The sequence below is a fragment of the Petaurus breviceps genome, unplaced genomic scaffold (genome assembly GCF_028583685.1).
Source record: "Petaurus breviceps papuanus isolate PSGF00001 unplaced genomic scaffold, PetGlider_PUasm1.0 126, whole genome shotgun sequence".
Taxonomy (NCBI): domain Eukaryota; kingdom Metazoa; phylum Chordata; class Mammalia; order Diprotodontia; family Petauridae; genus Petaurus; species Petaurus breviceps.
Window position 1 is genome coordinate 67,966,848 of NW_027185655.1, and position 16,321 is coordinate 67,983,168.

The following is a 16,321-nucleotide window of genomic DNA, read 5'->3' on the forward strand; positions in this document are numbered from 1 at the left end:
CATGGAGCCTGTGGCAGGATGCTTGTTTTTCAGGAATGCCCACATCTTGTTACATTGTGATTGGGCAGTGGGTCAAGAGGGCTGTGACATTCTCTGATTCAGGAGAAGGCTATATATACCCTGATGAGAGGTTTTTGCTGTGGGGCTCACTTTTAAAAGAGTTGTGCGATTTGACCAGATGAGACTCTGGGCAGCTGTTGAGCCCCTGGCTTTGAAAACCCAAATGTTGGTGCTTCCATCTCTGGTAACTGACTAGGTATGGATGTAAGCCTGTCTGCTGATCCGTTTCTCTGTTTGCTTGTAACTTCTGCTTGTAACTTGTTTGTATTCTCTGAAGTTCGGGGTGCTGACCTTTTTCCCTTGAACTAGGTAAATGACATCTGTTTCATTAAAGCAAGATTGTTAACCCATTTTGAGTTGCTTTCCTTTAGAAAAACAGATCTAAGAACCTATGCTAGAAGCCATCCTGGGTATGTGGGGGTACTTGTTGCTACACCAAGTGAAGCTTATAGTCTAATAGGAGGAGACAAAACATAAATGGAGTAATGGTGTGGTACTTTGGCTCAAGAAGTTATAGGGCTTGGGGCAGCCAGGTAGCACAGCGAGTAAGAGCACCGGCTCCAGTGTTGAGAAGACCTGGAGATCGAATCCCGGGCTCAGACACTTAGTACCCACCCAGAAACACCTGGCCGTGTAACCTTGAGCAAGTTACTTAACCCCAATTGCTTAGGGGCGGCCAGGTGGCTCAGCGAGTAAGAGCACCGGCTCCAGTGTCGGGATGACCTGGATCAAATCCGGGCTCAGATACTCAGCACCACACCCAGAAATAACTGGCTGTGTAACCTTGAGCAAGTTACTTAACCCCGATTGCTTAAAAAAAAAAAGTTATAGGGCTGGTAAGTGCAGTCATAGAAAAGTGGGGCGATATGCCTTATTTTTTTCTAGCAGCTGTGATTTGATTTCTCTACCAGAGAGAGGGTGATGTTAGGAAGTGAAGGTATGCTTACAAGAGATGACATGCTTGTGAGGATGACAAGGAAGAGGCAGGATTTCAGAGCAGGAAAGGTCAAGGTATGGCCTCTGGTCATTTTAGTTATACAGAAAAGCTGTGAGATTGGTGCTATATACCTATGTGTATATATATATATATATATATATATATATATATATATATATATACACACACACACACATATACACACATATATATGCACATATAATGTTTATTTTATTTTTACATATATATGTATATATATATATACGTAGTTATATTTAGTTATATACCATCTTCATTTTACAAATGAGGAAATTAAGACCCCAAGAGGTTTAACTGGTGATTTGTCAATAGCCATATATCTAGAAAAAATCAGAATAGGAATTCTAACTCATGCTTTCCTGATAGTAATTCCCCCCAATGTATGCCCTGTATCAGAACATATCTTTCTTATAATCCCAATCACTGACATGATGAAGTATGCTACCCCCCTCCTGTCAAAAGGTGATAGACACAGGGTATAAGATGAGACAAAGACTTTTTGGACACAGTCTTTACAGGAATTTGTTTTGCTTATCTCTGTCTATTTGTTGTAAGGATCATAATTTTCTTTTATTGTTTTTCCAGTTGTAGGTGGGAAGAGGTGATGGGAGGGAGAGAAACAGATTTTTTTTATTCCAAATACTATCAAAAATACTAATATGGCTCCCTAGAACTAGATAATACCCCCAAATGAGTATTGCCCATGGCACGACAGTCTCCTTTTATCATCTGGTGCCAACTTTCATCTCCCCCACTAACCAACAGTTGCTCTTGGACCCCAGTGACCACTTTGGAAGCAGAAGAGCAAGTTAGAACCCCTAAGACAGGCATAGATCCAATGGTGCTGCTTGAACATGGCATCCCTGAATGCCATTGGGTGAGAAAGCACCAAGTGTGAGCTGAATCATTAGTGTAATATGGTAGTTAAACAATCTAATAAAATCTTCATTTCATAAATAGAAGCATCACATCCAAAATGTGACAGGGAACAGCACCACTCTGTTAGATCATATCTCAAATATTGCACTCTTTCTCACCTGTCACATTTTTGGAAAGATACTGATAAAGTAGACCAGATCCACAGGAGGGCAACCAGATAGTAGGGAGATGATACATGATGTCAAATAAAGAAAGGAAGAAGGAACTGAAAATGCTTGTTCTGAAAAATAGAAGATGCAGAGTTCAAATTATAAATGCCTTTAAGTATATGAATGGCTACTTTAGAAAAAAAAAAAGAGTTAGAATAATTTTGTTTCACTCCAGAAGATAAGTAACGGGTAACAGGGTAGAAGTTATCAGGAGGCAAATTTCAGCTCGCTCTGGAGAATTTTTTTTTTGTTTTCAAATTAGAATAGTCTGAAAATTGAATGGGTTCCTTTCTACTGGAGGTGTTCAAATGCTGACTGTATGACTATTCAAGGTGATGTAGAAGAAATGCATGTTTTGGGCAAGGGTTTGGACTGGATATCTCTAAGTTTCCTCCCAACCCTTGGGTTCTATGACTCTCTGAGGAGTAAAAGACAAATCTATGAGATAACCTTAAGGGAAAGGATAAGGAAGAGTTAGTCTAGTTTTAGAAGGATCTCATTTTAACTTTACCATACATCTATATGGAGTCCGAGACAATGTGTCTTTTTGAGAGTTTCTGTGGAAATTGTCTGGACAAGATGAAAAGATGCACAGAGAAGAGTTGGTTTAACAAATTCCAAGATTCTGACATGGGGAGAAGATTGACATTCTGTGCCAGCCTCCCCACCCTCAATTATGATTCATTTATAACAATATAAAAGGGTGCTATGTGTATTTTTCAATCTCTTCTCCACATTAGAATTTCCAAAGGAAAGTTTAGAGGCCAAAGCAATGGATATAATCCAGGGTGTGGACAAAACCAGTGTAATTCCAGCTGAGATGAGAAAATCGTCTGCATCCAGAGTCTATGAAAATATAAATAATTATGACTCCCTATTATGACCAAACTCCAGACTTGATGAGATGGGGGTGGAAGGGTCTTTACCTTCTCTTTCTTCCATCAATCCCAAAGGATAAACTACTTAAAACAAGCAAGGATTAAAAGATTCTTTTAAGCAGAGTAACATGACCCATGTTATGGGGTGGCCCAGAAACTTGCACAATCTCTTGTTCATCCTTGTTCTCAAAGAGAACCAGTGACATCAGAAGGGTGATGTCTTGACTTGCAAGTGAATTGGATTTAATTGAAGCAGGACTGTGCCTCATCATCAGCCTCACGTTCTCCTCCAGAGTCATCAGAATCCAGTGGTAAGACCTAAGTCAAGATGAATAGAGATGGCTCTTGAACAATCTCAATATGATCAGTGGCAATACTGAAGCTTGTTAAAACAGTAGCTAATCTATGTGTACATGATGAACGACATAATTTAGCTAGTAACTAAACTAGGTCTTCTACTTTAGTAGTTAACTACTTAGCTAGCAGTTAACTCAGATGCTGTACTTAGTGCTAATTCTACCCACTGGACTGTTTTTCCCCCTTTGGGAACAATACATGAGCCAATATCTCAAGTGAATATCACATGGAAAATATTTACTACCACACATGGTGGTATGTAGCACATGGAATTAATATTACATCTATGAATTAATTTTACCTTAACACATATGTTCAACTTTGGACTTTTCCTTCCTGATATTAAAGTTATTTTAGCTGTAAAACGACAAAATTGAAATGTTATCTTTAAGGTCTCTTTCAACTCTAAAACTCTGTAAGTGCCATGGTCAGGTTTTTTATTGAAGAAAGAATATGATGATGTTGATTTTGAGGGTACATCTATATGGTAGTAGTAGGCATTTTGATAGTGTTGGCTATACTGGTCAAAGGCCAACAATGGCTAGTGGACAGAGAGATAACATATTAGCCTAAAAGTGAAATCTGGAGATCTGCTGGCATCCAGGGAAATGGTGATTGGGAATTTTGGTTCAGAATAATAACATGAAGCCCAGAAGGACATAGTCACTAGCAGGCCAAAGAAAGATGGAAGCTGTGGCACCATGCAATTAATATAGTTGGCAGTTGGTGAATAGTTGTTGGTGGACCAATTAAAAACACTGTAGCTAAAGAAGATGATGAGTGCTTGACCAGTTTGACTAGAAATTCACCATTGATTGCTATGTCAGAAGGCTAGAGAGAGGCTAAGGTAGAAGGCATATGTTCCAATGGCACCTGCTTTGGAAAATTGTATAAGTAAAACAAGAAAAAAATACATATTCTAAAGAATGAAATTTGGATGATTATTCCCTGACATAGATTTTTAATCATACAATGTTTCACAAATTATAGTTGCAATTCTTTCCCTTCTTGACATAGATGGTTTCTGAATTTCAGTTATTCATGCAGTGATTTTGTGATAAAAGAGCAAAAGATTGATAAATATAGGCCAATATATGACTAATTTGGGAAATACTCTGCCTTAATTTAGGTATTTCATTGAGCTGAACATTTATAATTTCTTTGTTCTGTATAATATAGTGCATTTTTTTATTCTTCAAGAATTATTATGTAAAGAAATCAAGTCTGGAAAACGGGGCAGGGGAGCATTAGTTTTTGAAAGTCTGCTGCCTTAATGAGCTTTTCTCTGACTTTAGAAGTGAAATTTTTCTTACTTGACATATGTATGCCACTTGTCCCAATGCTTGGTTATGATTTAGTTCAGAATTTCCCAAAATATGCAAGGGAAATTCAGGTTCCATGAAAAAAATTGGTTCTAACAATTTTCTTTCTAAAATATTATCTAGTTCTATTTTTCAAATGAAGCCTTACACAGATTGAGAAAGTTTAACTTCAAAATGAAACCTGAACATGTGAATTTCACAAACCTACTGATTTGGCTTAATGAAAATCCCACTACCAATGTACTTCAAGGTTACTTTTACTGGCCTAAAGATATTTTCATTTCTGAAGGAATTTGATTAATAACCTTATTAGTTCTTAAATTACATGTGCAAATGCTGTTGCCTATTTTGTAAAATATGAATTTTATCTTTTTCTTTATAGTTTGGTTGCCACAAAGGAGACAGACAGTGCAAGATCACGTAGCACACCAATGTCACCATCTGATTTTCTGGATAAATTAATGGGCAGGACATCGGGCTATGATGCAAGAATCAGACCCAATTTTAAAGGTATTTTTTTCTGCCTATTGTGGAATTAATTTAATGGAATTAAAAATAATCTACACAGTAATGCTTTTGAAGGATTTTTTACCCCTTTAAAAAAGATAAATGCAAAAGGGGAAAGTTATTTGTGCTCAATTTACAAGTTTTTTGGGAACTATGTTTTTAGTTGGGAATACTTCATTCATGGAGGAAATACACAACTATGGAAATTTATCCATTTGCATTGATTTCTTCCTTTCCTAGAGTCTCTGTACTACTTATTTTGATGCTTTATCACAGGAGAAGAGCTATATATCCAGAAAAGCATCTCTAAGGTCATATAGCCAAACCTCCTCATTTTATAAATGAATAAATTTAGGTCAAAGAAATTAAATAATTTTTACAAGTTCACAAACCTAGGAAATAGGGGAGCTAGAATAATATACCTTCTTATATGGCAGTTAGATGTCTCAACAGACAGAGTACTGGACCTAGAATCAGAAAGAACTGAGTTAAAATCTGGCCTCATACACTTACTACTAGCTATGTGACCCTGGGCAAGTCATTTGACCTCTGTTTGCCTCAGTTTCCTGATTTGTAAAATGAGATGGAGAAGAAAATGGCAAACCACTCTTTTGCCAAGAAAAATCCTAAATAGGGTCACACAGAGTCAGACATTACTGAAACAACATGACAACCTCCAGAAAGTACAGACAAATTATGATAGCACCTACTTCCCAGGATTGTTATAAGGATAAAATGAAATAAGCACTTAAAAACTGATTAGCACAATGTCTGGCACAGCGAGGGCACTTAATAAATTCATGTTTTCTCCCTCCCTTTCTCCTGAAAATCCATCTTGTATTCCCACTTGAACCAAAAGTTCTTTGAGGACAGATATCATAGAATGTTAGATTCCTTACAGAATGCTACATAATATAATGTGCACAGTAAATACCTGTTAGTAAAAAGGACAAATAAAAACAATAGCTAAATAAAGGACATCTCATTTCATTTGATATTACTTCTTTTTAGAACTCCTATCATACAAAACAATTAATTTCCTCTACTAGAAGAAGGATTAATGTAAAGGGGATTGACAACAAGAGGAAAGAACTGATAATGAAGAAGTCTGGAGGTTTTGCAGCTAGATAAGTAAAAGTCTGATGTATTACAAATATGCTTAATTTTTAAGTCATGGATGGTATTGCTCCAGTTCATCTTGCCTCCATCCTTGGTGACTTAATAGTGAAGCAAAGTTCAAGCTGAGAGGAAATAATCCTGCATCCAACTGGGCATCAGACAAATTCCCCTTTTTGATAGATATCTCTAAGCTTTCATCTCTAAACTTAAGGCTTAGCAGTTCAAGTTAAGAATAAATTTGGAGCTTAACATGGAAAATATGGAATTTTAATCATCTGTTCAGACTATAAAATAGAAAAATGCAGATGTGCAGTTAAAAGTAGACTCATTATTGTGTTTCTATAACTTGGAAAACCAGGGACCTCATTTTGTACTAATTAGAAAGTAAGAAAGGAAGAGGAATATTTTTTAACTTTTCTCTTTTAAAAAATCTATTTAAAAATACAAGTGTATTTGAACTCTTCCTAGATGAATTGCTTTGAGAGATTTTCCAAGAAAAATTCTGGTAGATATTTCAATAGAAATAATTGTCCTAACATTTTTGCTAATTTCTTGGGCAAATTGGTTTGATATTTATTAATGTTAACCAGCCAATGGTGTTTTATATGTCATTTAAACAGTATTTATTTATCAATATTTAAGAATCAGGGGTGGCTAGGTGGCACAGTGAATAGATCACCGGCCCTGTAGTCAGGAGAACCTGGGTTCGTATCCAGACTCAGACACTCAACACAAAAACTAGCTGTGTGACCTTGAGCAAGTCACTTAACACCAATTGCCCTCCAAAAAGTAAAAAAAAAAATTAAAAATAAAAGAACCAAAGCCCTAAATAGGTCTAAATAAAGCCTGGCACACAAAAAAATACTTCCCCATATATGAGTTTTTTCTTTAACATTTAGCGAATTCACTAATCTACAGAAACAGAAGTGTTTCCAAGAGTAGGGCAATTTATTTTGACCCCTAACATCCCTGTACTTTAATACATGGTGGATCCATGATTGTGTAACATCAATCAAAGCCTTCCATGCCTTGTTAGAAAGTCTTTATGAATCCCTATGATAAAAAAAATACCATCTTGCATCCAATCTTCTGGGTATGAGTTTCTCTGAATTTGACTAGTCCATTTTGGAGGCAACCAGTCTAGTTCCAAATGCCATATAATACATCGTGGAAACACTACAGGAATCCCTTCTTATGTCAACACTGAGAGATCATCAATACTCTTCTGAAACCTGTTCAACAATGGAAACTATATCAACATGTAAGACAAGGTAGTCCATCATTAAATAATTTTAATTATTAGAAAATTCTTCCTTATAACAAGCCCAAATATTCCTTTTGTTATTTCCATGCCTTAGCTCTCTGAAAACTAACAGAAATAAGTTTTCTAATATTTGAAGATGCTTATTACAGCCTTCCTAATCCATGTTTCCTAGTTTTGCCCCTCTCTAATCTTCAGTTCCTTCAACAATTCCTTACATTAAGAGTTTTAAAACCTCTTTCTGTCCTGATTATCTTGCCTTTTTCCAATCACTTACTCATATGCCCATAATAAAAACAACTATCCCTGTGTATATATATATATATATATGTATGTATATATAATATATATATATATATATTGCCTTTTTTTGGAGGGCAATTGGGGTTAAGCGACTCACCCAAGATCACACAGCTAGCTTTTGTGTTAAGGGTCTGAGGCCAGATTTGAACTCAGGTCCTCCTGACTCCAGGGCCAGTGGTCTATTCACTGTACCATCTAGCTGCCCCCCTCCATATAAATTTTGCAATTTTTAAAGTTTATTACCTCAACCTAGTCAGTAGACAAGGCTAGATCTAGGCAGAATTGTTGAGTAAACCTAATATTCCTTCTGTACCTTTGCAATCCCATTTTAATATTCCTCAGTTCTTATTCCCAAAGTACCCTGGTCCCCTTTTGTACTACTTCTCTCTCTACTATAATGTTCTTTTGGACAGAGTACCATAATCAGTACCCCTCTTCTGTCTCTAATACACATACGTGTGTATATTTTTGCACATATATTTACATGTATATAAACATACACATTCATATATGTATATCTATGTATATCTGTGCATATAAACATACATGCACTGTGTATGAATATGTGTGTATGCACACACATGCACACTTTGATCTTTTCCCAAGTGACTAGCCATTCTGATAAATTAATTCAAACTTGTAAAATTACCTCTTCTAGGTAATTTTTTTAATTTTAATAGTGGCAAGGAAAATGATGACAAAATTTAGATGGCATTGACAGAAAGGTTTTTAAATTACATTAGATAGCCTAATCAATCTATGGATGCAATTAGTCCCAATGGTAAGGTATGATTTAGTTCACCATATATTAGATGCAATTGGGAATAAAGTTTCCATGAAAAAAATTGTGCTAAAACAATTTTCCTTCTAAAATATAAAAAAAAAATTAAATTATGCATGCACCAAAAGTACTTATTACATGGGACAACTTACTTTGCATCAAAATTTTGTTGACTTGCCTTTATTTGGAGAGCATTTTATGCCCCTAGATTCACTAAACCAAAATTTAAAGGTTTCATCAACATATTTCTGTACCCCAAGTCTTTCATGATGACCCAAAATACAAAATATTTTGGGCAAAGTCGATTTAGTTCCTTGCACTAGGCAAGAGATACTCCTAGCTTTAGAGGAGGGTAAAATAAAATCCTGACACACAGCACCCTCTGATGGTCATAATGAATCACTTCACCATGTTCGGTGAGAGAGAACTAGCTCATTAGGTCATAAATTTAGAGCTGAAATCTAGACAAATTTCTTCATTTTACAGATGAGGAAACTGGGGCTCAGAAAGATGAAGTGACCTGCCCAGAATCACACAAGTAATAACAGGCAAATCAATAAGGGCAATTCCTGGATCTCTTGACATAAATATACAAGACTCCTTAGTACTTTATTCCATTTGCATTCAAGGCCGCTATTAATTGTTCCATGGTAATGCATATACTAAATATCCACAGTGTCCTTCCTAGCTCTAAGTTACATGAATCTATCATTAAATAACTAAGTTTGTAGAGCTTGGACTGTATGTAGTATTCTTACGATTCAGAATAAGAGGACCAAATTTTGACTCCCACTTTATGGTGTCTCCTGCTCTAGAAGGGGGACAACAATAATTTCACTGCATAGTTCACAAAATTTTCATGAAGTCATTCATAATAAGGGTAGGAATAGATTCCCTCCTGGTTCTCTTACAGTTCTCAACCTTATGATTTTGTGAGTACCCACTACATTCACCTCACAACTCTCAAAACTAATTCCATTTAGCCATGAAAATATTCAGTTTTTCTAGATTTGGCAGGAAACAAGGAGAAAGAACAGGAGAAAGCATGGTTTAAGGGAGGAACATTTGCTTTTGCTAAAGAAAATATATATCTTATATTACATTACCATGTAAAAATCTGCTTTCATTTTAATAGGATCAATTTCATATATCTATACACTCCAGAGGTCATTAATATTAACTTAAGTGGTTAATTGTTACTCCCATAAAGTGACTAATCCAATCACAGGCCTGCTCAGCTGAGCCAAATATTGAATACAGTTGTTAGGATCTCTTATCTGAAGCAGGAGTTTAAGTAGGGTTATGGGGTAGGAGGAGGCTTAACCTCAACAATTATAAGACAAAAGTGTAACATGGCTGTCAAAATTACCTAAGCCAATCTTAAGCAACCTAGTGTTGACAATGAAAAAGGTTGTCATTTCACCATTCTTAGCACTAGTCAGACAGTATTTGGAACATTGAATTAATTTCTGGGTGTGACATTTTGAAAGAAGATTGATAAGCTAACTTGTTTGCAGAGAAGGGTAAATAGGACACAGCGAGGACTGAAAACAATTCTATATAAAGATTAACTGAAAGAACATGGGGGAAAAAGGATTTCCTGGAGACATAATGACTACCTTCAAATATCTGAAGGGTTACATTGTGGGTGGGGAAAGGATTTTGCTTCTGCTTGAACTTAAAAGGCAGAAAATAAGGATGCAGAGAAAATTATTAGGCAGCAGATTTCCACTGAGTATAAGAAAGGCTTTTCTAACAATTAAATTTGAGGTGTCTTCTGAGGGAGAATGTTACTTGTCATTGCATTTTTAATGGAAAATTAGTTTCTCCTTGAGTATATGATAGAACAGATTCCTACTCAGATACAAATTAGAATAAGATGAAACTTGAATTCTGAGATTATACATTTCTCTGATTCATCTCTCTATCCTATGAAGTATACTTGCTTGGGTTCCAAAGGTCTAAAAAGGATGTAAATTAACCATTTGGGATGGGCATGGAATGGACGTATGGGAACTAAGTTTAAAGAAAAACATAAATAGGGATAAGGATGTCCCATTTCTTTGTCCCCTATGAATCTCTTCTGAAAACATTCTAGGAAGCAGAAAAGGAGATCCCTTATTTCACTGATCCTGTTCCTAATTTAATCAAGAGGAATATCAAGTGGCGATTTTTGTGTCTTCTAGCTCCTTAGTTTTCCACAGGAGGAAAAAAAAACACTACCTATGCCCATATATTTACCCTCCTAACCTAGACTTGTCCTTCTTGTCCAGATTATTCAGTCTCAAAATCCATTTAGCTTGATCCACCCTAGGTACAGCCCTACAGGGTAAATTTCAATCTCTTTCAAACTGTGCCCCAGTGAGATTTTGGCTCTGTCGATGATTAGTCTAAGTACTGGTTTATGCTAAAAAATGAGGACTGCATCTTAATGTACCACTTGAAATCTTTTTTGAAGCTACATTATATTTAATTGTTTTGTAAATATCAGTAATTAATAATTAGTTGGATAAAGGTCATATATGTGGGAAAAACATAACCCCCATTACTTTTTTATGTCTATTTGAATAAATACATACAAATATATGAATGTGAGTTTGTGTATAGACATTTAAGTATGTATATGCATGTAGTTGGGCAACTGTCAACTTTCCTGAATTTCAGGCTTAATACCCGTGACCAAATATACAGTTTTATTTGTGCTAGTCTTACAGACCAAAATGTATAAAACATCAAATAGCATAGTATACAACGTCCTTGGGTCACCATGGCTTCATCTCAATTCAATCATAAAGAGGCTTATATCATTTTCTCTAGCTTCTGCTCCCATCTACATGACTCAGTGTTGAAAACCCTAGCTGTGTGCACAAATCATCAGACTCGGGGCTAAAGAATGCAAAGCTTCCTTCATAGTAACTGGAGATAGTCTGCTATCTCCATGTCTCCAGAGCTTTGTTCCTGAAGTGATTTCTCCAAAACTTTTCATTCCCTTCTCCTCTGAATATTACCAGTTCAGACTCCTTTGTAGCAACTGCAAGAGAAAAAAGATTCTCATCTTATATATCTGCACGAAAAGAGTGTGAAGTCCTACGGCTATCCTCTCCCTGATTTCACCTGACTGCCTTTCTTCCTTCTTGCCTTTGTCATTTGATATATTTTATTCTGAATCTGCATATGATGTTTATATTTCTTTATTAAAAAGCAATGTGCTCAAGCTTCCTCTTGGTTTGCACTCCTTGTTCCCTGACACAAACTATCTACTTAGAGGGGAATCACACCTCTTTATACTGAGCTTAACATGTCTAAACATATTTAAGGGGAACACAAAAGAGATACTAAGTAATGCCTCTTTACAAAAACATCACTTAAAGTGAATCCCAAGGTCAGACTTCTGTTCTTCAACAGTGCGTTCCTCAAACTCTCCTTGTTCTTCCCAAGATCATCCCTTGTCTCCAGGTTGAAATTGCCCTGTATACAGAGCCCAGAACCCTAAGTCTTCAATTCCTAACTTCCTTTAAAAATCTGTGCAACAAAAAATCACTCATTCTCTCATACAGGATATAATAACTGTTCTCTGCAACCATAAAAATGTCCTTTCTCTTTCCCTTTCACGTTTTTGGTGTTTCTATCTGAATCTCTATTTCTCTTACCATTTCTCTCTAATACTTTTACATTAATCTCTTCCCCAATAGCACAAAAGAATGCCTTCCAGTTTTTCTAACTGGGTCACCTTACCACCCTATGTTTGTTGGTTATGCAAAGGACATATTTTCTGGCCTAGTCTTCTCATTATGATGATTATCATTTTTAGAACCCTCACTCTCAAATGTAAATCCAGAATGCTCCCAACCTGATTAAATGATGTTATGCCTAAATCTGTATACAAATAATCTATTCAACAAACATTTGTTAAGAACCTACAATGTGTCAATGTTGTGTTAGCTTCTATGGATACAGAGATAAAAATAAAAATGTTCCTTTACTCAAGGGTCTTAAATTCTACTGGGAAAAGACGTGTGTGTGTGTGTGTGTGTGTGTGTGTGTGCGTGTGTGTGCATGCATAATATAAAAAATACAAAATGATTTCAGAGTAGAACTAACAATGACAAATATTAAGAAAAGTGTCTTGTTGGAAGGAATCCTTGAGTTGATTCTCAAAGAGAACTAGGGGTTCTAAGATACAGAGGTGGGAAGTGAAAGAATTCCAGATATGAGGGAGAATCTGTATAATGCCCAGAATGTCTTTTTCAGGGAACATCTGGTAGGATAATTTGGCAGGAACCTAGAATGTGTGTGGGAGACTGAGATGAAATCAGCTCCAGAAAGAGAGGCAAAGTAGAGTTAGATTGACAAACAGATGGTAGAACATTTATTAAGTTTTTACTACATACCCAATACTGTACTAATCACAAAGGATACAAATATAAGAAAATAAGATAGTCTCAGAACTCAAGGTGTTTCTATTCTAAGGAGGGAAGACAATATATAAAGGGTATCTGGAAAGGAAGATAGGAGAGTATCAACAGTGGTGTCACAGAATACAGTTAAGTATTTCGTGGTCCTGAAGTGGGGTGGAAGCTTGGAAGAAGGATAAGGTGAAAGTCCCCCTGTTAACATCTGCCAGTGGTTTGACTGTGAAAGGTTTTAAGTGTTTAAAAGAGCAATTTGTTATTTTATCCTAGAGGCAAGAATCACAGAAGCTTCTTGGATAGAAGAGTGATGTGGTCACACTTGTACTTTAAGAGTGTTAATATGGAAGCTGTAGAAGATATATCAGAAAAGGAAAAGGCTAAATGTATGGAACTCAAATACGAGGTTATTGTCCAGGTCAGGAGCCGTGGAGGGCGGTGATAGGAGGAGAAAGAAGAGGCCCAATTTGAGAAATGTGGAGGTAGAATGACTAAGAAAAGGGAAATTGATAGGAGTTTCTTTTTTTTGCTTTTTGGAGGGCAGTTGGGGTTATGTGACTTGTCCAAGGTCACACAGCTAGTTTTGTGTTAAGTGTCTGAGGCCTGATTTGAACTCCGGTCCTCCTGACTCCAGGGCCAGTGCTCCATTCACCGTGCCACCTAACCACCCTGATAGGACTTTCTTTGTATGTAAAGTGGGGGTTATAAAAATGACATCTAGCAGGGTCTGGCACAAATTAGTCATTACATAAGTGCTAGATAGTAGCAGTAGTAATAATAGGCAGCTAGGCGTCACAGTGATAAAGTGCCAGGCCTGGAGTTGGGAAGACATCTTCTTGAGTTCAAATGTGACCTCAGATACTTACTTGCTGTGTGACCCTGGGCAAGTCTTTTGACCCTGTTTGCCTCAGCATGAAGCAAAAATTGATAGGAGAAGGGGAGTGAAACTAAAGATTCAAGGGTGACACCAAGGTTATGAACCTATTGACTGGAAAAATGATGCAAAAATAAAGAAGTTGGGAAAAGAGGTGAATTCAGGGAGAAATATAATGAGTTTCATTTTAAGCATGTTGGATTTGATAAGCCTGTGAGACAATAAGGCACGGAGATACCCAAAAAACAATTAGAGGTTCAGCATGGGAGCTTAGGCAGGAAATGAGGATTGTACAGAAAGTCTGGGGAGCCATCTACATTGAGATGGGAGTTGAACTCTTGGGAGCTGAAGGAATTACCAAAACAGAGTAACTATAGAGTGAAGAGAAGAAACAAGAAGCCTAAGATATAAACACACATAGGAAACAGGTGATGCAAGATAATCAAACAATGCAGACTAAGAAGGACCTTAAAATGAGAAATCATTTTGGCCAGAATTACTCTGGGGCTTGAAGTTTTATTCTCATTCTAAATCTAGAAAATATGGAAGAAAAAACAATTAAGCTATATGAAAATATCTTCTGTCACTTTCGATCTACCATAGATGATACTTTTGATACTTTTCTTTTATTGGTATTGTTTATATGTTTCTAGTTTTAGTTTTAGGGATTTTTTTCTTTGCTGTAGGCCTCCTTATCAAAGAGTTTCCTAGTCTATAAGGGAAATATGATATTCCTAATCTGTAGTCCTTTGTCATTCTCTTTTCTAAGTGACTTTGAGAGTAATATTTTTTCTGTGATGGTTTTAAGGATGATTTTTAGAGAATAACCATAAGCAAATGTACTGCTAAAGCATATACATTTACTACCATTTGCTTATAAGACCAGTTGTGGCTAACTAGGTAAATAGTCTAAAATAAAAATATATCTTATGGATACTACTACAGTTATTGACTATTTTTATAAATCAGGTAATGAACTGATTAATAGATTGAACAGCTTCTACACTGGCCAGGGGCCACTGAACACATTCCTCTACTGTAGTTGCTATGGAAAATTTACCATCTTCAATGAGCTGCATCTCCCAGGGACTGTCCAGATTATCTGATTTGTTGAAAGATAGCAACCAAATTGCTTTTAAATAGGTCCATGTTGAAAACCCTGCCACAGTATAATGCCCAGAGCCAAAATACTGTAGATATTTATTCTCTATATACTTTTATATACAGAGAGGCATCATCATGTACTGGATAGGGAAGTGACCTCTAAGCCAGGAAAACCTGGCTTCAAATCCTCATTCTACCACGCTCTGGTTGTAGGACCCTAAGCAAGTCACTTAACTCCTAAGTTGTCTCGGCAACTTTCAAACTCCAAGTTTCAGACCTGCCTTGGTAGATAGATACTCTTACTGGGCAATTCCTACAATGAAAGAAGTCACAGTTCCAGTATATGCTCTATACTTACATAAGAATATGTCTCTCTGAATAAAATGCAATTTCCTGAAGAATAGGGGTTGTTACATTTTTTTGCATTTGTATCCTCAGACCCCAGTGAGGAACCTGGTACATGGTAGGTGTTTAATAAATCCTTGTTGAGTACTTGAATGACTAGTTGAAATACTTTTTGCTGTCTTTGACTGGTGTAAAACCATTGCTGCGTTAGTGTTAGCAACTGCTGGGCTGGTATTACGGCAACTAAGATGATTTTTAACAGCAAAGTGAAGAACACTCACTATCTACTAGCATCCAATGACTGAGATAGCAGAGTATTTTTTTGACTGGCAATTACATTTTTCTTTCTCCACAATACCTTTCTTAATGTCCTAATTATGTCTGAGCCTACGGAAATTTGCCAAAGGGAAAAAACTCCAAAAGGCCCAACCACTGGAATTTGTCAGTGAACTAGGTGATGTTGATTAATATGACCTAAATACTTACACTGTATTGTGAAAGCATCAAGCAGGGTGGGAGAATTTCTGAATGCAGCAATGAAAGTATTTAGTTGTGTGCATCGAAGACAGGCACAGACTGTAGCAAGAGCCAAGATCCTGCAGAGAACTAATGATCATTTTGAAGCTCACAATTTGCTGCAGAGTTGGGGTTAGAACAGTTTGACTCTGCTGACTCATTCCCTTCTGTCTACAAACCTACTCAGATTTTCCCTTCATCTTGCCACCTCTCCAGGTTGCATAGCTAGCTAGGGAGATGGATAAATTGGTAGATGGATGAGTATATGGGTACACACAAGGTGGTGCAGTGGTCAGAGTTCTGGGCTTGGAACCAGCAAGAACTGAATTCAAATCTAGCCATAGGCACTCACAACCTGTATAACCTTCAGTAAGTCTCTTAACATCTATTTGTCTCAGTTTCTTCACATGTAAAATGGGGG

The 16,321-nt window shown here is 36.6% G+C and overlaps 1 protein-coding gene across 2 annotated transcripts in view; it reads left to right on the forward strand.

The window, feature by feature from the left end:
• The first annotated feature begins 5,092 nt into the window (after window positions 1-5,092).
• GLRA3 (glycine receptor alpha 3) overlaps window positions 5,093-16,321 on the forward strand; it is a 136,867-nt gene continuing 125,638 nt past the window's right edge. For both annotated transcript variants that reach the window (XM_069099759.1, XM_069099764.1), the window contains exon 1: window positions 5,093-5,191. In XM_069099759.1, coding sequence (XP_068955860.1) covers window positions 5,113-5,191 — 79 coding nt within the window. In that variant the 5' untranslated portion in view covers window positions 5,093-5,112. The remainder of the gene's footprint in view (window positions 5,192-16,321) is intronic.